This window comes from Cyprinodon tularosa, unplaced genomic scaffold (assembly GCF_016077235.1).
Source record: "Cyprinodon tularosa strain WSP-4 unplaced genomic scaffold, ASM1607723v1 ctg329, whole genome shotgun sequence".
Lineage (NCBI taxonomy): Eukaryota > Metazoa > Chordata > Actinopteri > Cyprinodontiformes > Cyprinodontidae > Cyprinodon > Cyprinodon tularosa.
The window spans coordinates 838,563-865,442 of record NW_024039040.1 but is presented as its reverse complement, the minus strand read 5'-3'; the positions used below and the strand labels follow the sequence as shown (position 1 = coordinate 865,442).

Below are 26,880 nucleotides of genomic sequence, written 5' to 3'. Positions count from 1 at the left end.
AATAAACTTTTGGTACGTCTGTAAAGGTAAGATGTCATAGAATGGTTTTCTGGTGTCAGCACCATTGTAGCTTTGACCCTGCCGGAAATATTAGGGACAAAATACAAAATATTTTGCATTTTTTGAACCTCGCCAAAATTTTCTTTGAAATAAACATTGCAAAACACTACCAAAATATTATTTATAGCACAAAAAAGTAGTACAGACTTTTATATCTAAATGTTGTGTAAAAATATACCAAATTTGGACTCAATCAGATGAATCATATTTATTTTAGAATGGTATTAGTGAGAAATTTCTTAGGCGGAGAGGCCATTTTGGCACATTTATCCAAAAATGTCCCCAAGCTGTGCCAAATGTGTTTTTTACATCAATACTGGGGGGTTGTTAAAATTACGAGGTCACGTAGCAGCTGGACCCACCGGTGGGTCCGTAGGGTTCTAGGGGTTAACAAAAAACGGCCCTATTTATTGAATATATATAGCTCTTATTTTTGGTAAATGTTTTTTAAAATCTGTTGCAGCATTTTTTTTTCTATCTAGTTATTTTTTAATGTTTTTTCTTTATTTTGATCAATTTCAGAGTTTAAGCTGCTCTATGTTTTCTTTTGGGCTGAGTGGCTCTCATGACATTTTTTTTGTGTAGATATCACACTATAGCTCAAGAGGGTCAGGACATGGGCTTGTTTGTTCCACCCTATCACTTCTGACCACACGACAGCTCCCAGTAGACGTCTAATGCAGCAGCATGAGGCTATTCTATTTGTGACCACTATAAACATAAATGTTTCACTCAGTGGGAAGACCTAAATTTGGATTCCATCCACTTCCAGAATTAGCATAGGACTAGACTGAGAGAAGAAAGTCAGTACACAAATGCATAAAAATGATGAGAAGGTAGATGTGGTAAAAGGAGAGATGAAAGAGTGTGAGTGCACTTGTCCCCAGGGTAAAACAGCTCGAACACCAATCCAAAATCATTGGTGCATGAATAAAAAAAAAAAAAACTCCATCTATGTATCCCTCCTTTTAAAGAAACACATAAGGGGCAAGACCTAAGGTTTTAAGCGGCAACTCGTAAAAAAAGCCAAATGCAAGAAGTCACTTTGACGAACAGACTTCTTGTTCATGAAACATACAACTGTACTCCATATATCTTCTTTAAATATGTATCCAGGATGTTGGCGATCTTTGAGCTATTTTTAGATTAAATGCTTCATGTTGGTACAATGTGTGGTGATGTTAAGTTGTCCTTGTAAAGAAAAGTTAGCTATGGATTACTACAAGATTCAGTGCTCGGCCAATTCTCTTGACTTCATTTCTTTTCCTGTTTAAATGATCAAGCAGCATATGATATATTTATATGGTCATGGTAAATATCTATTCCCAAAGCCTAATCAGTTGTCTTGACTATAACCATGCCTTAAAGATCTGAAAGAATCTGAAGCACTCATGATTTTCTGATCTTAAATAATTCTTGGAGTAACATTAGAAATATCAAATACTTTGTTTATTCGATAATTTATCTTTAATTGCATTAACTTAGTTTTTAATTATAACATAAAGAACTTTGTAATCTTTGACTAGGACAGGCAAATAGATATTGTGAATGATCTATTAAATGTAATGCAGGGTCTTATTCTCTGCAGCATTTACTTTGTAAAAATAAATCTACTGATTACATTTTATGGCAGTTTCACATACTTATGTTTCAATACTTAGGACATACAGTAATAGTTTGTCAGTTGCAGCTAAGATGTAGCTTTACTTTATTAAATGACCTCAAAAAGAAAAAAAAACATAGTTAAGCCGATGCTCGGAAAACAAAGGAAGGGTAAATATAAATTGGACAAAAAGGTTGAAAATGTTTGAACCTAAACTCAGTTTAAACTCATGTTGATGCAAATGACTCCATCAAGTACAGTTAAGGTATATACTGCAACATTTGAACTTGTAGATAATTTTTCATTTTTCTTGCATAGGCTGCACATACATCATACAAATTTTCCTGTTTTAAACATATTTTGAGTAGAAATGTTGTCTTATGAGGTACAACTCCTGTTGCTTCAGAGTCTTACTTTCGCTCACTTGTCTTGACTGACATTCAGCAATATCCACTCCTAATCTATGAGGGTTTAATAGGACTTTGGTCCATCCTTTGCAGCTGGAACAGATTCAACTCTTTGGGGGACGGCTGTCCAAAAGGTTTAAGATGTTTCCACCATTCTTGCAGTAGTGAATTTGTGAGATCACACACTGATGTTGGATAAGAAGGCCTGGATGTCAGTCTCTGCTCTAATTCATCCCAAAGGTGTTCTGACAGGTTGAAGTAAGGACTTTGAGCAGACCAGTCAAGTTCATCCACACCAGACTCTGCAATCCATGTCTTTATAAACCTTGCTTTGTAGAGGGTGTACAGTCATGTTAGGAATAGAAGGAGCCAGATACAAACTCTTTATAATGTCTTGGTTTGCTGAAGCAGTCAGAGTTCCTTTCACTGGAACTAAGGGGCCAAGCCCAGCTCTTGAAAAACCACCCTACACCTTAATCCCCCCTCTACCAAACTTTACACTTGGCACAATGCAGTCAGATAAGTATGGCAATACTGGCGAACGCAGACTCATCTATCTGATTTCCAGCTCTATGCCTCCCAGTTGTATATAACAAATTCAAATACATTAGAATTAGCCTGAAAATCCAATAAGCCTACATATAATCTAATAATTTTACTCACCTTTCAAATATTCTTTATTCTTATTTATTTTATAAAATAGATTGTAAATCGGAAAATCATTATTACTTTTATTGGCTAATTTAAAGTAACCAAGGCTACATGCTGACAATGAATGAGTTAAAACTATTTAACAGGTCCATTAAACTAAGCTATTTACCATTGATCATACAACAGGCATTCTGCAAGTCACACGAGGAACCTTGCACTCAGATATCAACATTCAATTCATTTATGACCATTGGCCAGACATTTACATCCAATTTAGCAGTTCATTAAAGATAATAATCTTAACATGTGTCTTAAATTGCTTCATTAAAATGCATTTTTTAAACCTTCGATTCTCTCCTCCGGGTTTCATCTATTGTGCCGAGCATTACCTTCCTGCCGGGATTTACCTCCCTTGTCGCGGGAGCCCGCATCGCCCTAAACTCACGTCTATTGATGAGAAAACGGATTGAAATATGAATGAAAAGGGAAATTTTAAACATATTCTTAATTTTTTCATATTTCTTATGAATGGATGCCTTAAAATGTATAGTTTAGGTGGACAGATAAATTCAAATTCATAGGATTTTACTTGTATGGAGGCACGTTTCAGTTGATGCGCTACAGTCCCAATTTTGCTATCAACACCATCCTTGATCATTTCTGAAACTTTATTTGTTAAACTTAGAACTTGGAACCTGCCGAAGATTCCCTCCCCTCCTTATTTTCACTTTCATTGTCCCAGACTTATGAAATTCATACCACAATCACAGAGAACAGCTATGATTATGTGGATAAACTTGTATAATTGTAAACACATTATTTCTCAAACTAAGCAGAGGAGGGAGATCTCGGCAAGTTAGAATCTGGAACCTGCGGAAGATTCCCTGCCTTCTTTATTTTCACATTCCCTCAAATCGTGTTGTCTTTCCGCTTGGCCGTGATGCTGTTCAGCACACCGTCAGCTTCTCTGCTGGTGATGGCAGGCTGTGCGCTACTCATAAGGGCAAGGGTTAGTTTGTGCCTTCAAGTTGCTGCCCATAGGAAGACATTACTTGGATATAACCTAGAAAGGTGAGGCACAATCCATTTCTTCTACTTTGTATGTATTTTCTCTTTTTTTAATAATTTTTCTCTTTCTGTTAGCTTTGTTGGGCCAAAGTACACATAAACAAACCATAACTACATGTGAGGGAGGCTCTTTGCTCTCTCTCTCTGCATCTTAACTGCACTCTGAAGGGACACCTCTTAGCTGAAGTGCCATGTATTCAAAGAAGAAGTTTGTTTAAGTTTGGAGTCTGCATATATGGACTGTATCTAGATTTTTTTTTATTAAATCCTTTACAAAGTTCAGTCTCTATTTAACCAGCCTTCAGACAGGTCATCAGTGCCAGATTACTTTGAGCCAGTGGTGGACCTGTCCTCAGACTTCTACTGGATTTCTGCCTGTCTGTTAACTGAACCTGGAACGGATTCGTGACACCGTTCTGGATTTCCCTCGGCATCTCTTTGTACCTCTGATCTCCTGGCTCTGAATCCTGAGCAAGTCACAGAAACCGGTTTTTGCATCGTCTTCTGGATCATCCTGCCTTCCTTCATCTGGTCAGTTCTGATCTCCTGCCTGTCCTCCGACCACCATCAATGTCTGGGACTCTCTGGGCGGCACCCACTGCGTCATGTTGGCAGCCGACCGGCTGGAAGCCTCACCCTCTGGGCTTTGACTGATCTATAAGACCAGGTTAGTGACTCACACTTTCGTTATCATCCATTTACAGAAAGATGTGGTCACTAACCTGTTGTATCCTCCTGCAGAGGTTCCTACCTTAGATGCTGACGCTGCTCACTGCGGTTCTCTTTCCAATAAAGGTTTTGAGAAATCTTTGTCTACCTCGAATACTGGATCCTATTGTTCTCAGCTTAATATTCTGATTAAAATCTATAAAATATCTCTTCAAATGCAATGATGTTGATATATACTTTTAAAATACTCCCAGCAAGTCGTTATTAAATGTTCGGTTTGCCTCTCAGATGTTTAGCGCAGTTCAGTCGTCTATTTCAGAGAATCCTTGAAACTAAATGAGTTCTGCATCCAGTGCAGGGCTGAACCTCTTTCTAAACAGTTTTTTATCAGGTTTCCTGCTGTACAAAACTTTTCCAAAATGCCATTTCATTAAAGCTTTACGCAATCAGCTGCAAAGTTTGCAGCGAGACTTTTAAAGTTTAAAGTAGAAGTTAATGAACTGCGCATTTTCTGAGAGGAAGTGCGTGTGATTCATATTCCTCAGACTGACTTGTTTGATATTTTCTACTCATGTAAATTCTTTCCAAACATCTTAGATCCCATGAACAATGTTACTACATCCACCAAAGAGCATCTGGTGTGCGATGGGAGTATAACCCTTTCCACAGATGGTTTTTGCACAGTGTCCTGCATCCTGTGCATAGAATAAAAAGAAACGTGTCTCCATCAGAATTCTGTGCTGCAGAAATATAATAAGCATTGCTTTCATCTAGGTTTTGGTGAGCAGAGAGGAAATCTCTTGCATCTCTAATCTAGTTAGGTTCAGGTATGATTTGCTTGTAATCCATTTTCACTCAATGAAATTGCTGAAAGAAGACCCCATATGAACTTCTGCTGTTGTTTTTTTCCTTTTTATATATATTTTGAAACCAGAAGGAAAGATATATAACCAGCACACTACATATGTTCCAGAGCTCTGATCTAAAAAGTCTGTACATACAGATATTTGGAACTTGAAAGCCAGCTTTCTCACTGTGCACGTATTGCAAGTGTTTTCTCTGTGAAAGATAATTTCAGCCTTTTATGGCAACAAGCACAACCCCCCTGCAGACATCAATACAGCTTCAATGGCTTCCATGCAACGGATGGTGCCTTTTGGAGCAAATTGAAAAAAATCTGAAATTCCTGCAACGAAATTCTGTTCTATCCATAAAAGCTACCACAAGCTGACTGACATAAAACTAAAAGAAGATCAACATGAGGTGCCTAATTAGGTCATTTTGTCAGATAAAATGCTGATTTAAAAAGCTCTACAGAGTATTTCTGGATTGTCAAAAAGAAAGTATGAGCACAGAGATGTAAAATATCATATTCTGTATGCAGACACATATCCATCACTGCTATAAAGTTAAGGGAAACATTTTCCATGTTAATCTTGTGACAATAACCTTATAATATGATAAAGTAATGATACTGTATTCTAACCAGACACTCTGCCTGTACAGTTAAATATTTACTTACTTTAACGTATTTACCATATACCCCATATCTTTTTATTAATTCAGCTAATTCCTTTGCATTATTTTTTAGCAACTGTACAGTTAATAATAAAAAAAATATATATTTTTTTTACTTTCTAAAAAGTATTTTTAATCTATGCAGTTTGTACCTGTAAACCTTCCTGTTTAGCTGGTTTCACCACTACCACACCACAATTGCTTCACTGTTGGAAAATAAAGGTATTTCTATCCTATTTGAATTAACAAAACGACTCTGATGTTTACATTGATCCCAACCTTCAGCATTGCCAGCAGCCTCGTCCTCCTTCAGCCTCCTCACACAGTCAAGCTCATCTTTCTCCACCTCCAGCAAGAAGTTGCAACTTGGATTTCGTGCAACAACCTGTGTATAATAAAAGCAAGAATTCAGTTTATGAGCTTAATATGCCATGGTTTTAACTCAAATAGAGCTAAGGATTTATCCAGAGTATGTTCAGGCCGATGTAAGCATACAGGTGCTGGTCATAAAATTAGAATATCATGAAAAAGTAGATTGATTTCAGTAATTCCATTTAAAAAGTGAAACTTGTATATTATATTCATACATTACATACAAACTCATATATTTCAGATGTTTATTTTGTTTAATTTTGATGATTACAAATGACAACAAATGAAAATCTCAAATTCATCATATCAGAAAATTAGAATATTACTGAAGACCAATAAAAACAAAGGATTTATAGAAATGTTGGCCAACTGAAAAGTATGAACATGAAAAGTATGAGCATGTACAGCACTCAGTATTTAGTTGGGCCTCCTTTGGCCTGTATTACTGCAGCAATGCGGCGTGGCATTGAGTCGATCAGTCTGTGGCACTGCTCAGGTGTTATGATAGCCCAGGTTGCTCTAATAGTGGCTTTTAGCTCTTCTGAATTGTTGGGTCTGGTGTATTGCATCTTCTTCTTCACAATACCCCATAGATTTTCTATGGGGTTAAGGTCAGGAGAGTTTGCTGGCCAATTAAGAACAGGGATACCATGGTCCTTCAACCAGGTACTGGTAGCTTTGGCACTGTGTGCAGGTGCCAAGTCCTGTTGGAAAATGAAATCTGCATCTCCAAAAAGTTGGTCAGCTGCAGGAAGCATGAAGTGCTCTAAAACTTCCTGGTATGTGGCTGCGTTGACCCTGGACCTCAGAAAACACAATGGACCAACACCAGCAGATGACATGGCACCCCAAACCATCACTGACTGTGGAAACTTTACACTGGACTTCAAGCAACGTGGATGAAGTGCCTCTCTTCTTTTCCTCCAGACTCTGGGACCTTGATTTCCAAAGGAAATGCAAAATTTACTTTCATCAGAGAACATGACTTTGGACCACTCACCAGCAGTCCAGTCCTGTTTCTCTTTAGCCCAGGCAAGACGCTTCTGACGCTGTCTGTGGTTCAAGAGTGGCTTGACACAAGGAATGCGACAGCAGAAACCCATGTCTTTCATACGTCTGTGTGTGGTGGTTCTTGAAGCACTCACTCCAGCTGCAGTCCACTCTTTGTGAATCTCCCCCACATTTTTGAATGGGTTTTGTTTCACAATCCTCTCCAGGGTGCGGTTATCTCTCTTGCTTGTACACTTTTTTCGACCACATCTTTTCTTTCCCTTCGCCTCTCTATTAATGTGCTTGGACACTGAGCTCTGTGAACAGCCAGCCTCTTTAGCGATGACCTTTTGTGTCTTGCCCTCCTTGTGCAAGGTGTCGATGGTCGTCTTTTGGACAACTGTCAGGTCAGCAGTCTTCCCCATGATTGTGTAGCCTATAGAACTAGACTGAAAGACCATTTAAAGGCTTTTGCAGGTGGTTTGAGTTAATTAGCTGATTAGAGTGTGGCACCAGGGGCCATCAATTTTGAACCTTTTCACAATATTCTAATTTTCTGATATGATGAATTTGAGATTTTCATTTGTTGTCATTTGTAATCATCAAAATTAAACAAAATAAACATCTGAAATATATGAGTTTGTATGTAATGTATGAATATAATATACAAGTTTCACTTTTTAAATGGAATTACTGAAATCAATCTACTTTTTCATGATATTCTAATTTTATGACCAGCACCTGTACAGCATTTATTCCCCTTTTTATATGAAATATAATGCCTAAAAAACAACCCAAAAAAATGTGTTGCATAATTTAATTTTCTGTTTTAATATGTAAAAAAACAAAAACAAACGTTTGTTTAAGGAAATTAACAAAAATAATTTGACTTGTTTCAAAAACGTTTGTGTTTTTTTTTTCCTCACATCAAGTATTGATAGTTAAAATAACCATATTCTTGATCAAATAAATTTGGGTGATCCGATTTCATCACAAAATCAAAGAACCTGTATTTGGTTAATTTGATTATCTAAATTGCTCCAAGAGGTGAGTGTCTAGATTTCATTTAACTGGACTTTTCCTGTTTGTGAACCTTCCAGAACCCCTAGGGCTTGTGGATATGGTTTATTAGAAAACCCCTAAGTGCAAATTAAATTACTAAGCAAGGTTTTAAATTATCAACATAAACTTGCCTTTAGCATGAACTCACTGAAGACTTTGAGGTAGCAAAAATGTATGTTTTTTTTTTTTAACAACTTTACACAACTTTACATTTTTTTTCTTTTCTTTTATTATTTAGGTCCTAGTACTTTATGGTTTTATTTAGCTGCTAATGTGGCTTTAATCTGATATTAAGAGGACACCGCTGCATTGTCATTTAATTTAATTCCAATATTTTTTTTATTTAGTGTCAATTCACAACACATCACACTACATATGTCATCTCAAGGCTTTACAGAGACAATGAGACCACTACAAAAGGAAAAACAGTTTAATGCAGTTTTCTGTACCTTTTTTTATTTTATTATCTTGCTTTACTTTTATTCAATCAATTTGATTTTGTTTTTAGTTCAGGTAAAAACCCAAGTCTTTTTATCACCCTAACAAAATTGTCTATTCCTTTCTTTAGCTATAGAACATGTTATTCCCCAACTATCTCTCTGCAGACTTAGATTTTTTTATTTCATACTTAAGTTGAACACAACAAAAAATATTTTTCAGAAAATATATTTCATTGAATTTGCTTTTAGATTTTTTTATCTAAAAGTGAAAATGTTTTAACTAGTGTTTATTTGTCATGAAAACAAAGCTCACTCTAAAATATGGCAAATAAACAGATTTTAACTTCTTATTAATAAGATTTTTCAGCTGATCTTGACCTTTATGGGTGTTATATTGGTTCAGTTAACATTCAGAATAAAAAAATAAAAAAGTTTAATTCCTGTAGAGAGAAAAAAAACTTAAACATCTTCTCAGTTTAAAAATTTTTTTCTAAAGTTTACTTACCCTACTGGTAGCTTTTATTACTTTAAAGTTAGAAAACTGATCACATCTAAGATTCTATGATAGAAATGCACGCCGCAGTTTTTTCTGCAGTGAAAACATTTAATGTTTATAAGATTAATAAAAAAGCATGTACATTTTTATGTGTTATTGCTTTAAAAACTGCACCTACATCTCTATATTCCAGGTTCTATTCTTCAGATAATGGATAGTTTTTGCTCCTCAGCACATTTATTGCTATGATGAAAAATTAACACAAAGAAATACCCTGGATTGAAACATCTACTCTATTATATAATTTTAGATTGGGGTGATGTTCTTTTTTTTATTCCATTTTCTTAGGCATTTAAAACATCCATCCTTCTTTTTCTGCTTATTCCATCTGGGTCAGGCAGATTTTTTTATTTTAAATTAGATCCTAAAGCTAAATTATTGTTTTGATCAAACCTAATTCTAAACAAAAAGCTGAGGGCATCCAATAAAACCAAAAATATATCATCATTTATTAATGTGCTTTCAGAAATGTATGACATCCTGCTCTGATCTGCAGACTCAAGTAAAGGATGCAGATTTGTGCAACTAGTTTTCCTACATGTTGAAATCTTCCTAAGTCTCTGGCAATGATAGCAGAAACAACCTGTAAGGTTTAATCGCTTTCAGATGGATTATTTCTTCTGAAAAAAGGATTTTATTTCTAAGCTCTAAAATCCCTGCAGTCTTTCCTTGAAGAGGAGGGCTAACGTCTCTTTTCATTAGTTGCATGAAATGATACGAATTTAATCTAGTGAGCAGATTTATTTACTGACTGAACTGTTCAGATTTGTGGATGTCGCATTTAATTTTATATGAAGACTTTAAACAACCCTTTGACTGTTAAAAGGGTCACAAACTTAGATTGTATGCTGTAATTACTTTTGCTCTAATTTAATTTCAGAGGGTCCTCTATATGTAGGACTGTAGAAAGGCTGAAGGGGCAACATGTTTTTTGTTTTTTCTCCAAAGTATTTTTATTAAGCATTCAGTCAAGAAAAATACAATTTTAAGTACATTAGAACAATTTTCCCCCTTTGACCCCTCGAACAACCCTCCTGTTGCACCATTAAGGACATTCAAAATATGACAGTGTGTATTACTCCAATGAAAAGTGTGTGGGATCCATAACCTTGATGTGGTTCAGAATAGGTTGTGTCTTTGTGTGTCTTTCCATTTAAACAAAATCTGTCTTCTAGCAAGAAGTGTGGCTAAAGAAAATTACATTTTTAATTTTGTGATGAAACTTTTCATGCAATGATATTCCAAATATTGTGATTGTGGCCTCAGAGGGGCAGCCTGTTTAATCCACAGCAGGACTTCTGTTTCAGCGAACATTGATTTGTTGATGAAATAATATCAGAATCTAAAGGACACCGACCCGACTCAAGCTGTGCTGTTAAACAGCATTTTAAGAGAGAATCTATTGGTAGCTGTAGCTCCATATATCAAATGTTTTGCACTTCTTATGACCTTTATATTTAATGACCACATAGTGAAAACTTTCTAAGCATAATATGCCTTCTACACCTTTACATTAATACTTCCAACATCCAGGGGAGCTATTTACCCTTAGAATGCACCTAATTAGTACATAGATTAGTGGTGGTTTATCAATAGGGGGAAAAGTAAAGCAAAAAGAAAAGTGAAAACTGCAAATAAAAGAATAATATCAAGTCATTATTTACAAAATAACACATTTTAAAAGAGACACCAGATCCCCCTAAGGATGAAAAATGCACCCCCCCCTCCTGTGTGTTATAAATCTCAACTTCATCCTGCCAATAGTTGGATCAACCATTTATGAAACAGCTTTGCATGTCAAACCCATGGGTCAGTCAAATCCCCCCATAGAGACGGCAGCTCTTTATCCCCCTCGCATGAGCTGAGATTGGCCAGCATCCACACAGCTCTCCCACAGCATACACAAATGCACATGTGGCAGACGAGCTGCAATTTCATGCATCAGACCCCAATGACTATTTATGCAAGATGGAAGAACAGATTATGATTCAGTTTTTGAAGGAAAACCATCAACAGGCCTCAGCAGCCTTCAAACCAGACAAGAAGAGCTGAAAGCAGCGCAATGAAGAGATGACTACGATTTCAAAAAATCTTCAGACTAGATCACTAAAAGCTAGAATTTACTCTTCACATTAGAGTCAAACTGTTTTCACACACTGTGGACAGAAAGTTGCATCTTTCAACCACCATAACCAAAGAAAATCAGTCTTTGTCTCAATTTATTCAAATTTGGCAGCTTTTCCATCAGGCTGACATCTGCTTAAAGAACCATCGTTTTATGTCCACCTGTCTGGATTGTTTCTCCAGGCTGCACAAGCAGATTGTATCTGCAAGATCGTGGCTTTTCACTTTTTTTTTTAGCTTAATCTGGCTGAAACTCAAACAGGGTCGGTTAGAGCAGCGGTCCCCAACCCACGGGCTGCGGACCGGTACCGGTCCGTGGGTCATTTGGTACCGGGCCACACAGAAAAAAGTATATATATATATATATATATATATATATATATATATATATATATATATATATATATATATATATATATATATAATTTATCGACAATCAGAGTCTGAGTGATGGTTTATTTTGAAAAAAATTGCGGTATTCTTTCCCAATTACATCAGTCTGTGCCTCTTGACACAGGTAAATTCAGTTCAAGACTCATCCTACAGTATCTATAACATCCTATCTTTGTGAAGCGGGATTTTCTGCGGTTACAGCGACCAAAACAAAGCTACGGAGCAGACTGGACATCAGGAGTACACTTGGTCTGTCATTTTCTCCGATTACGCCTAGATAGGACCGGCTTGTTGTTTTATTTTTATGCTGTTTGTATTTGATTTTATCATTTTACTTGATCGTATCCCCCTCCCCCCGGCCGGTCCGTGAAAATATTGTCTGACATATAGCGGTCCGTGGTGCAAAAAAGGTTGGGGACCGCTGGGTTAGAGGTTACAAACTTTCAAATATTGGTTTTGAACGTCTTTAAAAGTTAGTTCACCCTTCGTTCCTGTTCAGGGTTGCAGGAGGCTGGTGTCTGACTCCATATTAATAGATGAGAGGTGCTGTGCAGTTTGGTCAAGTCGCCGCTCAGAGTCACTTTCAAACACCCAAGCTCATACAGCATCAAACCTTAGAGCAACGTAGAAACACTAATTAACCTGAAAAAGAGGTTTGGACCCAGCAATGTCCCACCATGAGGCAGCACTACGTTGCCATGGTAATACTTTTACCAAGCCTCCTGTTATTTGTCAACTAACCACCGCTGAACATGTCTCTTCCAAGCAATGTTAAGTGATGACTTTTTTCTAAGCTTTTATTGAGAAAATAAAGACAAAAAAAGTATATATCCATAAATATTTCTCCTAATGATGCACAAACTGGTTCCCAATGGTTTGCATAAAGTTCCTGTTTTTGTGAATGTGAGTGATTTCTAATGACAACATTTCTTGGCAATAAAGAGATGCAAAAATGAAAAGGAAAGCTCATCTAGAGTTGTATAATCACTCAGCATACAGGAACAACAGAGAGGAGAAAAACTGATAAAGATGGTTGAAAGAAAACCTTAAATAACTAATTAAATTTTTTTTTAAACAAGTATATTTTTAAGCAGCAATTTTAAAATGTAAATTTTTTGTTTTTCATATTAGAATATACGTATATTAGAATAGAAGTAAAGTCGTGCGCCACTTGGGAGAATTCGGAAATGCAACGATTGGAACAACCGATTCCCTACAACTTTAAGAACACATTTTTGATTCTCTTTGCTCTCCTTCGCCTGAATTCTACCAAAACTCTCATCTCTGGATTAAATCCTGTTTATACACATTGACCCACAGTCCTTGCCAAGCTCTTGGATAAATAGGCTGATCTACCCTTCTGTGTGCCTGTGCATGTTTCTTACTTATTCTCTGAATTTGGTCATGTTCATTCTTCTGAGTCTTCTTCAAGTCAGTCACCTTTGCTTGTTCATTACAAGGATCCACCACTGCAAGGAGGACATTAGTTGGATTGAAGCCCTCAGATCCGAGCAGAAAAGCCTCAAATTAAGCCACAAACTTGTTCTCTCACCAGATAGTTTCTAGTGGCTTCCCACAGAGGTCTCCAGACTCACATAAGCTGCAGATTGATTATAAATCTTTTTAAACTTACTTTGTGTCTGGCTGAATTTTACTTAATCTGTCTGGTTTATTACAAACTCTTGCCACTGTTTGAAGATATACTTCTGTGATTTCTTCAAAGCTTGGAAAAACCTGACTTCAATATGACTTTCCTTCTTTTTGACCATCAGGATGCCATTTGCACACCTATGTTCTGTAAACAAACCAAACAAGTACATTTTTACTTATAATAAATCAAACTCAGTTGGACTCTATTTATTGCCCTGAATTTTATTAAGGGGCATTAAATTAAACTGGGTGGACTGAAACACAAAATGTTTTGTTGGTAAACTATTTTACAAACTATATAGGACTGTACAATTTTATTATTGCTGTTAGCATTAGTATTTTACAATCTTTTATCATATAAAAGCAACCCTGGGCATGCTTTGGTGGAACAGTGGTTAGCGTGCACAACCCATGTATGGAGGCCTTAGTGGAAAAACAATCTAAAAATAACAAAAAATTTCTTAAATAAAGTATGTTTCCCCTTAACTTGAATTGGTAAAGGAGATAGTTTGCCAATGGAATGAGTATTTTTACTCTTAAAATGAGATAATTAGATAAAATTCACTTGAAATAAGACAATGCAATTTTGTGTTCTTATTTTAAGTGTAAATTATCTTGTTCCATTGGCAAAATGTATCTTTTACCTCTTCAATCCAAGAACAAATGCACCTATTTTATGAATAAAAATTACTTATCTAGATTTTGATTTTTTTCGTGTGCTAATTGGTCGACCCAGGTTCGAATCCAGTCTGTGGTCCTTTGGTTTATTTCTCTCCCCTCCTCTCTCATACCCTCTTTCCTGTCAGCCAACTATAAAAAAATTAGCCACTAGTGCCATAAAAACCTCAAAAATACTTTGATGTTTTTGATTGTACACAGTGGTCTACAAAGTGCTGCAGTAGTGCTGTTGCCTCACAGCAAGAAGGTTGGTTCTTCCTCAGGTCAAAAACATTCTAGCTACTTTGATTGGCGTCTACTTCCAGACCCCATGGTGCACCTAAACCCTCACCCCTGTTACCCTGATGGACAAGCGGTATGAGATGGATGGTGGTGACATAAAAATATATGAAGGAGTTGTAAGGCTAATGCTTGGTACTGTATTGCCCCATCTGCAGCAAATATGTGATGAAAAAAGCCTGGTGATTTTATTTCTGATGTCAGATGCTGCTGTGCTCAAAGAAGCACAGGAAATTCAACAGATGTTTAGGATGCTGAGCCCTATCAGTCACCTTTATCGCCCTTATGTTGGATACCAGGGATTATTACAGCTGTGCTGAACCTTTTTTGCTGATATTACATCACCTCACACTGAGGTGCTAAACTTTGATTTCTCTGCACCAGATGTCTAAAAGGTAACCTGTCAATCAAACATGCAGCATATCTTGTCCTGTTTGTTAAGTTTTCAGCCATAATGGATCAGTATTGTGCTGCTGTCTGTCTGTTCTTCACTTGACGGGAGAAGAAGCAGAAGCTGCAGAGTACAACCACACACACATTTCCAGCTGTGGTTTAGCTCTTGGGAAAAGTTAAAGAGAAACTAGATTAAAGGCAGACGGAATCTAAGTTTTGTGACAGAAGTGAACATCTCACTCATTTAAAGGTGAAGAAAAATTGTATATGTATGGAAACGAGGCTTGGATCTGCTGTACACGGAGGACACTGTCCCAATCTGGCAGCACTTTTAGAGGTTTCTGCTGCCAAAACAAGTCGGTCTCTCACTCCTTTCAACATTCTCTCATGCCCATTTACTCTGGCTTTTTTATATTTTATCTCTTTGAAGATGGCAGCTGCTCAGACCCCTTGTTGCAACACCTGTATCACAGCTGGCTGTGAGGATGCAGCATCCATTCTGAACAAAGTGCTTATCACAGACCGGCTTCTGCAGCCAGGGCCAGTTTAGGTCGATAACGGCTCATCTCAAAGGATGAGTTGTCCATATAAAAACTGAAAATTGTTAGATGCCTTAAATATATTTTCAAAAGCCCATTTGATATTTCAAGGTGTTTCTAGTTTGCAAATAATGACAGGAAATATTCATAGTCCACTAGTCTGTTGTGTTTTAGTGTAACAATGCAGTTGATCCTATTTATTGAGATTTATGTAAATGCTATTTAAGTCAAACTGGCCATTTGTGAAAAACAGTGATTGAAGACCTTTTCTATACCTCAGTTTCACCAGCCAAACCAAGACCTGATTACTGCCACACATGTAGGATAAAAAAAATCTCTTAAACAACATTGGTCTGCCTACATGAACAGGCAACACAACATGCCTGGATTGACTTCTTTCCCTTTTAAAACCATTACCACCATTACCACCATTTCTATCTGACTTTGATGTTCCAGCAAAAAACAATGAGAGCCATTATCCACAAACTAAGGAAACCAAGACCGGAGGTGAACCTTACCAACAATGACATGCCTACCATATGAATCCAAGATCACATCAGGGGTTCATCCAGGAGGTCAATCAAGAGTTCATGATACAACAGTAAAAAAAGAGAAACCGGTTAAAATAGTCTCTAATGGGAGTGTTTCTCAGTAAAAACCATTGCTGACCAAAACCAGGGTTTGTGTCACATTCACCAAAAATATCCTAACTCTCCCCAAGACCTTAAGTGAAATGTTCCAAACACTGATGAGAGAAAAAAAGACTGACCTGTGTTGGTCCTGTTATGTCTGCGTTAAAAACATTTTAAACACAGAATATGGATAGTGTGACGGGTTGGGGCTGCCTTGTTACTTCTGGAGTTGTGTAAATTGTTTTAACCGCGGGAACCGTCAGTTCTTCTTTCTCCAAGAAAATCTTGAAGGAGAATATCTGGCTGTCAGTGTCTGACTTTGATATCAACCCCAATGCTGTCTAACACCATCTTTTGTTTTGGGCCAGTCAAAGTACAGGTTTCAACCCTATACAATCTATCTATCATAAAAAACATTCAATTGATATATGGGGACCTCTGAGAAACCATGATTCGGCTGGATACATGTAGGCATTTAAAAGATTTGTTGTTCATGAATGGAGTCAGGGAAACAGGTAGCAGGCTTGAAAATGCAGATAAAGAGACAGAATCAGCTGGCGACAGACTGAACTGACTGATTGCAACCTGACAATGCAATATCTGACAGAATGACGACAGGTTTTGAGCAGAAAAAATGGTTCAGAAGAGGACCAGAGAGAATCCACTAAGAAAAGACTGAGGGCCAGTATTCAAGAAGGCCGGCGGTGCCACTGATCTCTATTTATTCACTGGACGCCATATTGGTACTCCCCTCTCCCACAGAGATGCGTTGTAAAAATCCCTACATGTGTAGCATTTGACTGCAAAAACAAGCAGTTTGCGGGCTGTGGGAAGACATTTCACGGATAATTTCACAGTCAGTGTATGAACTACCCAAGAAAATCTATATATACATTGATGTATCCCATAGTATGGTATGTAGCGTAACATTAGTCTGGCTATCTGGGACCGGCTTGAAGACATTGACTGAGTCAGCCACTGAAATAAAAAATAGTAATCAGACTAAAGAGAAATAAATTCACTCAATGGTGTAACGATACATTATCTGGGTGGGCCCCATATGAAGTAAAACAGATTTATTTTGGTTTGAAACATTTTATAGGAGTATATTTTTTACCAACCGTCTAATGAACTATACACAGTTATTATCATAGTAATTAAAAGTACCACTGTCTGCTTTGCTATTGCCATCATGTGGAAATCTGCCATGTGTTGGGGTATAAATAAGGTCCGGTCAGTCGATCTAGTATCAGGTTGGTTTAAGAAGAATTTTCCGCACCATTACATTTGCAAAGAGACGTCCTAGTCCACAACTGCGTAGGGGGCCCACCAGCTGTCAGTGACGGGGCCCCTAAGCAACTGCATACTCTGCTTACCGATAGTTACGCCATTAAATTCACTGTGAAATGTCAATGTAGTAATTCTTTATTGAGTGGATGATGCTGTCGTTTTTGTAGTGATTGTTGTATTTCTCATTTGAAAAACTCATGTGCTGTATTATATTGCATGTTATATTGATGAAAAAAAAGCAAGTCAGACATTTTTAAAGGCTAATGCACAGACAGCATAAAAGTGCATGCATCATTCAAGCATAATTTGCAAATAGAAAAATACTATAGCATTAACAGTAATATACTTGGAATTCAGTCTTGATGTGAAATCTTGAAATCATATATAATATGTAATTACCATAACAATGTAATCAATACATGTCTATTACATGTATATCATCAATTTAGCTCTTTTTTTATTATTATGCTCCATAAACATGGAGATGGATTTGTATTATATGTTATGTTACATGATTTATAGACTTCATTGACTTTATAATGACTATGCAATGTGAAGTCAAAGTAATCTACTTGTGCTATGAAACACCAAGTGTGTTTCAAAGTGATACATTTATCTTTATGCTGAGACCGTTCTAACTAGGGAGTACCAATATGGCGGCCGGTGGTTTCACCTGAACCTTGTACTACCAATGGGCAATCAGCAATCCAGTAAATCCAGAGATCTGTGGGTGGTGCACACTGCAATGAGTCTCATGCAGGCTAGAAGCAGATGTTCTGGAGAGGCACCTTTGAATGGGCAAATTTACTGCTGTGAGAAATGAGGTTAATTGGGAGAGTAGCAGGTGCATCTGCTCACTGAAATGAGCAGAGCAGAGAGCCGATCAGTGTTATGACTGCAGTCATAAGATGCCTTGTGTGAGCTGTTTGTTCTTCTTTTTCCTCATCTTTTAAATAACATGGTGCAGGTGTGCGTTCATAATTGGTGGATCTCCCAAAGAGCTACAGGGCGCCAATTAGTTACCTGTTGAACGACGAAGCATAAAAGAAGATGCTGGCGCTACAATCGACATCCACCAAACAGGAAACAAGTTCTTTCTCTGTAAATCTGCAGTCTATCCGACATAAAGAGCTTGTAGGGATGAGCTGCCTTTTCTGTTTGAAATAGGTTTCATCTGTTTAAAGCAGGGAGGGTTAGTGAAGTAAATCCCACTGCTTCAGTCCACTGGAGTAGTGAACTAAAACCAATCTACTCCTTAAATAAATCATCCCGAACTGTTCTGTTTCGTCCTGTGGCTGCTTAAGTTTTGTCAGAAGGTGGATAATCTTTCACGTTATGATCTGGACCCCTAGACAGGTCATAAGAGCAGGAAGAGGCAAGCAGCCAACCAGCTCAAAAACAATTAAACAGAACAGATTTATGACACCAGTTCCGTTCCCCCACAGAAATGCAATACTCATTTCCAATTTCTACAAACACTTATTTGCAGTTGTTACCAGAGAGAGTAATGCAACCAGTAATGAAGTATTTCAACATAGAGACAGGTTGTTTGATAGCCTTTTGCCTTGATTAAAGAAATCATCATTTAAAAACTGCCTTAATAATTCTACTAGTTATTCTGTTCAAGAGATGAGAATGAGAGCTTTATAAAGGGTCAAATTTGTTTTCACAGCACTATAGTATGTCTCATATTTAGTCAGCCATATGTGAAATTGCTCCTTTTTCTCAAGCTAGGCTTCTTAGAGTAGTTTTGCTCTCTATTAAAAGTGTTTATTTTTAAGTTTCCATTTCCCATAATTCCCACTGGTATCATGCCTGAAAACAAAAAACAACCCAAGACCCTGGAGAGATATCTCCCTATTGCTGGCTGGAATATGCCTGAGTTTCCCAAAGAAAGAAGTAGAAAAGGTGAAGAAGGTTCTGGGAATTTTTGCTTTAGGTGACATTCCCCAACAACTGGTCCCTGGATAGACAGTCAAGTAAGATTAAGGAAAAGATAAATACAATCATTTTTTATAAGCGTTAAACATGTGAAACAGAAAGCTTTATTTACAGTAAAAACAGTCACAGCTGTAAAAGATAGAGTTTCTAAGGATGCAGTATCCAGGTAAATGGCAATAGCTAAATGGAAATAAATCAACATCAGAATTGCAATTTCCAAACAGGTTTGAGTTAGTAGCCTCTAAAGTCGAAAAAAAAAGTGTAAAGCATAACCATACATCTTCTCAGGGTTGAACATCCAGGCAAATTCATGGTAAAATTAAAATGCAATGCTCATTGAAACTAGACTGTGTGCCCAAGTTACCATGTTAAGGTTCCTGACAGGGTTACAGAAAAGCATTAAATACAACCACCTTAAGAAAAAATACATTCAACTTTTACAGCAACAGGACCTGGACACCTGGCAGTTATCAGGTCAATCATGAGAGGGAAATGTGAGAGCAGCAGCTTTTTCATTTCTTTGCTGCATGAAAAACTTTGTTATCTTTATTTATATCTGATCAAGTAGCAATTGTCAACGTAAAATTTAGTCAATCATATCAATCCCCAATTCCATGTAGCTCATTTTATCTAAATTGTTGCAAATTATTAGTGAACATCTAATGTTACAAAAGCTAATAACTAATCTTGTTGTCTTGTCACCAAGTTTTCATTTGACTCTCTTTTTTTCTACCCTGTCTTCACTCATACAGACACAATTCAGAATGAAGCTTATGTTATATATAATGTATAAAGATTATTTTGACTATCAAACTGTGAAATGAGCCCAGATTGTGATTTAACAACATTATATTAAGACAGAACCTCATCAAATATGGTTTACTTTCTAAGAAGTGCAAGATTTACCATCCCATTACAAACTTTTTTTTGGATCACACCAAAATAAGTTTGTCAGCAGTGGATGATAGTCTTGATTTACTCCATTAAATATGTCAGAAAGCCGCTAAAAAAAAAAAACAGTTTTACTACTTAAAAACTGAAAATGAATTATCAAAACAAAAAAGGAAAACATAAAAGATTTGCTTTGTTTCCAGCTTCATAATCTTCATAACAAGTCAATTCTTAAGTGTCGAGTATCCTGATATAAATAAATCCACCTTATTTTACCCATTTAGAGCCAAATAACAGTCATGCACAACAATTACAGACATCCGTCACATGAGTTTTGGTGAATGAAGGATGGTCAAGCTCCTATTTTGCTGAAGAAGAATTGCAGCAGAGGTTACAGAAGCAACAAGCAGGCCCAGAAAAAAAATATAGACCTGCAAAACCTCTACAGTGACATTTGGTGCATAAACCTTCAGTGTGAGTTATAGACTAATTACAAAGCACAGGAAATCTGAAGGTTGTCCAAAGAGTAGCAGCAGATGCACACCAGGCATGTGCTGTACTCAAAACATCTTTTTAAAGTAGGAAATCCCAACTTCCTTCTGGAAAAAAAATAAACTAAAATTCTTGCAAGGAAAAAAACATTTCTTTTGCTCAAAAACAGCAGTAATAATTCTATAAATGTGTTAGATTAACAGTTCAAGTTTGTTAGAAATATATTGGCAAAGTATCCATGAATGGGAATAAGCCCAATCAATCATGTTGTAAGTTTTAATGAGTGTTGGAATGCGGTAGCTAAAGTCTCTGTTAAAACCAGGTTGGCAGATGTGCTTCAAGTAAAAAGAATAACAGGTAACAAGGAGAGTTGATAAAAAAAATCCCTGTTTTGATACCTTTAATCTTAAAGATAATATTGCTGCTTGGAAAAGCTTGCATTGTTTTTATAACTGAAAAGGCATCACATTTATTCTATTCATTGTTTTAGCATTGTGGGATAAAGTAGTGAGCAATAGATTAAAAGCTATGTGAGGTTATTTTCATCATTAAGGGTCATCATTATTTTGTTGTTATAGTTGTTTTTAATCAGCACTGAGCAGACACTGACAGTTTTTGTAAACTTTATGAAGAACCCATCATGTCTTCTTATAAAGACTAAAGAAGATCAAATGTTTTCAGACTTCCAACTGAACATTTTTGTCCTCATTGATCCTTATCAATGTTCAGTGCTCTCTGCCTCTATCCCCACCTTAGTGTTGTATCCTGGTGTGTCGGATGTCCATTTATTTTTTTATTTTGTAAGGGATTAAGGTTTTTACCATTCACAGGTTTTTTAAATGGGTAAAAACGTATGTAGTGTTTTTATTAGAAATTTATCGTTTTTTCATTAATTGAGTTGTAAAAGGGAAAAAGTCCACCAATTAGCAAAGTCCAACTGTCCAAGAGCTAGTTTCCATCTCCAGCTCCTTTACTACTTATAGAAATTCAATTAATTTCTGTAAAATGGTTTTATTTTGTTTTGGACCAAATGTTCACTGCAGCTCAAGTTTTATTTTACGCCACATTTTTTTAAGCTCTAGGGCCTGTTTCACAAAACAGTTTTACCGAATACTCTAAGTTGTCTAAACCTGAAAATAAGGAAACTGACTTTTCTGTTTTACAAAGAAAGTTTCCTCAACCTAAGTAACATTCTCCCCAGAGCTAACCTGGTCGGTAGCACGTTTTCTTCAGTAAAATCTGAGTGTCCTCTGTCTTCACTCTCCCTACAGCCAATCACGTTGTTTTAGTTCCTGATTTAGTCCGATTTTGGTTGTATTTTTGTGCATAAAAAATATAGATATAGATAATTTACTAGGTCCGTTATATACATTAGGTTATAAAAACAAACATTGCATGTCTGCTTGACGAGGATCTTATTAAAGAATGATCAGCACTTTTTCACAGAAAATTAAATATCTATAGGGAGAGGTTTCTACAATTCTTAACTGTACAATATTGTATTGTAAATATTTAGTTATATTTACAGTACATGAAGAACAACTGAAATTTTTTTCAGATTACCCATAAATAGATATGTTAATTCTACGAGGGGAAAGCAATTTCCAAATTCCTTAATTCAGAAGGGCGGCTGCAAACAGCCACTTAGGATTTACTGTGTAAAACAAGAGTGAAACAACATGACCAATGATGATGCACAGGTTCTATATATTAGAACAAATTTGTTAGACTTCATTTTCACCTGCTGCCAGAAGATTTCACAGAAATAGATAAATTCATCTACTACCATTCAAGAAATAATCCCGTAATATTATTGTGGTCACAATAGGCTATGGAAATCCATTTTGATATGTACTGACTGAATATGTAGTCCTGATATTTGAAAAAAATGTGTCTTTGTCTAAATGACCATTTCAAACAAAATGACATTCTCCACATCTAGAATAAACATTCTGGATGTCTATAAATTAATTTCAGATCCTCATATTCCTAATATAACTAGTCAGCATTTGCATTATTTAATAAAAAGCAGGTATACTTAAAAAAAAAAAACAAGTTTTCTAAACCGGATGTCAGGGAAACTGAGTTTTCAGTTTCACAAAGAGAGTTTACTCAACATCTGTTTCAGTTTCGGTAGCAACATTCTCCCCAGAGCTAACCTGATTGGGAGCAGAGTGTCCTCTGTCCCTGCTCTTATTAGAGCCAATCACATTGTTTTTATGTCTTTATTTAGTTGGGAAATTTTTGTTTTCATTTTGTGAATAAAATAAACAAAAACAAAAAAAATCATTCTCTAGGTTCATCAGACACATTAGGTTTTAAAATCAATGCTTGTCCTTTTGAGGAGGATCTTATTAAAGAATAATCTGCATTTTTTCAATGAGAATTAATATTTATAGGGATAGGATTATACAAGCCAGGTAACAGCATATGCGATTTATTTGTTTTTGGTTTGTTTAATCTGAACAACATGCGGATCTTTTTTTTTTTTAAGTACTTGAAGAACTGCTGACATTATTTACAGATTACACATGAATTGATTAATGGAAATTAATTATAGATCTCCATATTCATATTGTTTCTGGTGAGCATTTGTATTATTTGACCATAAAGAAATGTAATCCAGATATCATAAATACATATTCAGTAAATTATATAAGTGTCAAAATGGCCACTTAAAATGTTTAACCATTTCTAGGTAAATAAAGTTTTTTACTGTAGTTACTAAAATTCAGTTTCTGCAGAAAAGAAAAAAAAATCTGTTACTACACTTCTGATTCCAAAACAGATTTTGACCTGGACAAATTCTATTTCAGTGATCTACAAATAGAACATCAGCAAGGAGAATGCTTTTAATAAATGTTAAAACAGCCTGCCATACAGTTACCTTAAGCAATAAATCTTTTCTACTCCATCTTTCTCTCCTTTGCATTTGTAGTGCTGTTTCTCTGTCTTTTAAACACTTTCTCCAATTAGTTTTTCTTCATTAAAATATCTAGTTCAAGTGCTAGTTCTAGACCATTGTTATTTATGGTCATCATGACTCGTTGAATCGGGGCTCCACTGATAATGGCTTTTTATATTTGTTATGCATGTGTCAACTCTGAGTGGACCTACTCAGACTTGAGTTAACTAACTCACATCAGCCTTGTTGAAACTGAAAATTCAGAATTTCCAACCTTAGGCGAGATCAAGTTAAAGTTGAGAATTTAAATCTGACTTTAAGAGGTTAAACCTGCTTTGTGAAACGGACCCCTGCAGCATATATAGTGGTACTGCTTATTTTTCAAAGACTTTGTTGGTGATTTTTGTCAATATGAGCTCAAAGGTCCTCAGGTGAGGCTAAGCTTTCCTAGCTTTCAAATGATCATTAAAGATCAGGCAGTAAGGTCAGGTGACAGGATTGACAAAATAGGCTGTTAAAAGCAGCAAGATTTTTGGAAGGATAATGAGCTAAAAAATGGGATTGGTGTAGATAAACTGTTGGAATCATCAACAGAAAATGAGAATAAAACAAAGGAAAGCATTTAAATGTTATAGTGACATGATCTTAGAAGGGCAATGTAAGCAAGAAAATGTATATACTGCTGAAAAGAATAGCAGCCATCTAGGCTTGAGAAACTGTGTATGATGCATTATTCCGACTTTCTCAGGCATTTCAGCTGAAAAGTCAGAAAATCCAACTCCCATGTGCACCAGTAACTCTTTCCAGCCACAGACACCTTGCCTTGGATAGACATCCAGTGTCTTACCATTTTGATCTGTAGGTTATGACCTTGCTTCTGCCCTCTGTGTTTTTTTCTGCCTCTCTCCTGCCAGACTCGCTTTATCGCTGCTCCGTTCACCCCATGCCTGATTAACAACTGTAGCTACCTGTCTCTGTTTTCCTGACCTTTGCCTGCCTTCTTACCATATCTTGGACCATCAGGCAGGATTTGTCATTGCATAAACAGTGCAGTGAAACCAACCAGGAAATTCCCAATGCGACTCTTAAGGCTTAGGCTTTAAAAGCCGAGTGGCTGATTCATCATCCAAGAGGTAACGGACAATCTGTTTGATGGTTGACTCGCGTGTCATTTCCTGTGTCGGTAACCTGTTGTTTTCTTATTTTTAACAACACAGTATAGTACATATATAAAATGTTGACTCAGATATTTTGATCTCTACTTCTTATATAAAGTGCAAAAATCCTTCTATTCATTCTCTGTGAGAGTCTATCCAAACAACCTTAAGTGTCAATGCTGCATCCAACATATAAAAGGGCAATTGTATTTGTAGAGCAGATCCCTGAAGCATGTTGACAGTTTTTATCAGCCTCTCTGTTTGAAGCCTGTTAGGAGACAGAGCTGACACACTGTTGCCTGATTGTTCAGATAGTCCAGATTTCTTATCTCACAGCAGCCAAAGGCACACATGATTCAGATACTGTGCATGTTTGGAAAATTTAAACTGATACGAAGTCTTTATCCTCCTCAGTATGTAGCAGTCATTTTACATCGGATATTTTCTTTTATTTAAGTCCGGTCAGAGTTCAGCGGTAGCGGCTGTTGGAGTGATGACTGCTGCTGGTTTCTTCCTCCAGCTGGTCTTTCAGGGAAATGGGCCGACCACTCGGACCCTCAGGCTGGAGCTGCCCTAAATCTAAAGCATATAAAAAAAATGGACATCCACAGAAATGACTGCTGACCTCTGACAGGGCCCCACAGGGAGACCCCACCCTGACTTCACCATCTGCTGCAGGCCTGCAAGGTTACTCAGAGGATTCACCCATAAGCATCATCACTGCAAAATTCATTGTTCCTGCTCTTAGGTCTGTTTCACCGACCAAAGCATAAAGTGAAACATGATAATGTGTCATTCTTATATAAAATAAAGGCGTTAATGTCAAAAACAGTTAAGGATTCTCTGCTTTCTGAGAGTTTTAGCAGCACTATGAATGATTCCTCTTACTTGCAATACAGTGTCTTCTCTACGGAAATCTTGGTGGAGCTGTCTGTAGATCAGCCAGTTGGCATCACAGCAGTTTTTCACTGATACAGTAGATTTCTATAGGAGAGAGAGTAGCTGCAGCCTTTACATCTCAACCCCCACTGTGAATCCCAAGTGACTCGGCTAGTCGAGCCCCACAGTCATCACCCAACCCATTAGCCCACTTTGATTAGCTTCAACATATATACACAGCACAGACCTTGGATGATAAGAGTTTAAATCGGACCTTTGGTTGCTAATAAGAATGCAAGAACTTATTTTATTCAAATAAGTTTTATTTATTTGGCCTGGTTATGGTTTTTTAAACAAGTCTAATAGTCTTTTAGATGGATTCCCCTTCATTATGCGGTTATTAATGAGGAAAAAAGGGGAGAAACATAATACTCTGTTGCCTTTAAAAGGAAAAACTAATTACCAAGCAAGAAATTCTACTATATGTGTCAGAGGGTAAAAATATAACAGTAAACCAGTATTAAATGTCCTCTGTGGTGCTAGATATCGACCAGAGCCCCTGCTAGCAGCGTGTTCTCTCAGCGGAACAGAGGACGTTTTCTGTGACTGTACTGGGTCAGATCCACACTTCCTTCACTTCTACAGAGAAGAATGTTAATACACCGATGTTCCGGAAGAGATGTCAGCGCCTGAGTCCCTGCTGTCTTCTGTTGCTCTGAGGATCTAGATAAAAACAGCACATGTAGATCCCAGGATTGTTATCTCTTATTGAAGAAATCCCATCGGTGTCACATATGTGTTTTAATTACGACACATTGACAGTTCTGGGACACCAATGTTTCCTTTTTTTGTTAAATTCTTTCACAAATGTCACTTTCTACAGCTTATTAATGTCCCTTGCACCCTATAACAACCATGAATTGATTTTATATCTCAGCTGAAATCAATCCTTTTCAAGAAAGTAATTTAAATTGATTTTTAGTCACTTAATATCTATCAAATTCTGTTAAGAGTTAATAGAAATAAATGTCAGCATCAGTTTAGCAGACTTGGATGCAATTTAAAATCTAAAGGTGATGACTTCATTCTGCAGCTTATCCTTGATCTGAAGGAAATACTGTTGTAAAAACTATTCATGCATTGCAAGGATATCCCAGTATCAAAATGATGATACTGTGTTGGGTTTGCTTGTTCTTCCTGTGCATACATGTGTTCTCTGATTGTTAGGTGAATTGGACTCT

General features: G+C 36.6%; 1 protein-coding gene across 1 annotated transcript in view; it reads right to left on the bottom strand.

Moving 5' to 3' along the window:
- vipr2 (vasoactive intestinal peptide receptor 2) overlaps nucleotides 1–26,880 on the bottom strand; it is an 85,483-nt gene that overhangs the window by 45,862 nt on the left and 12,741 nt on the right. The window contains exon 2 of the mRNA XM_038293556.1: nucleotides 6,256–6,361. Within this exon, the coding sequence (XP_038149484.1) occupies nucleotides 6,256–6,361 (106 nt within the window). The remainder of the gene's footprint in view (nucleotides 1–6,255; nucleotides 6,362–26,880) is intronic.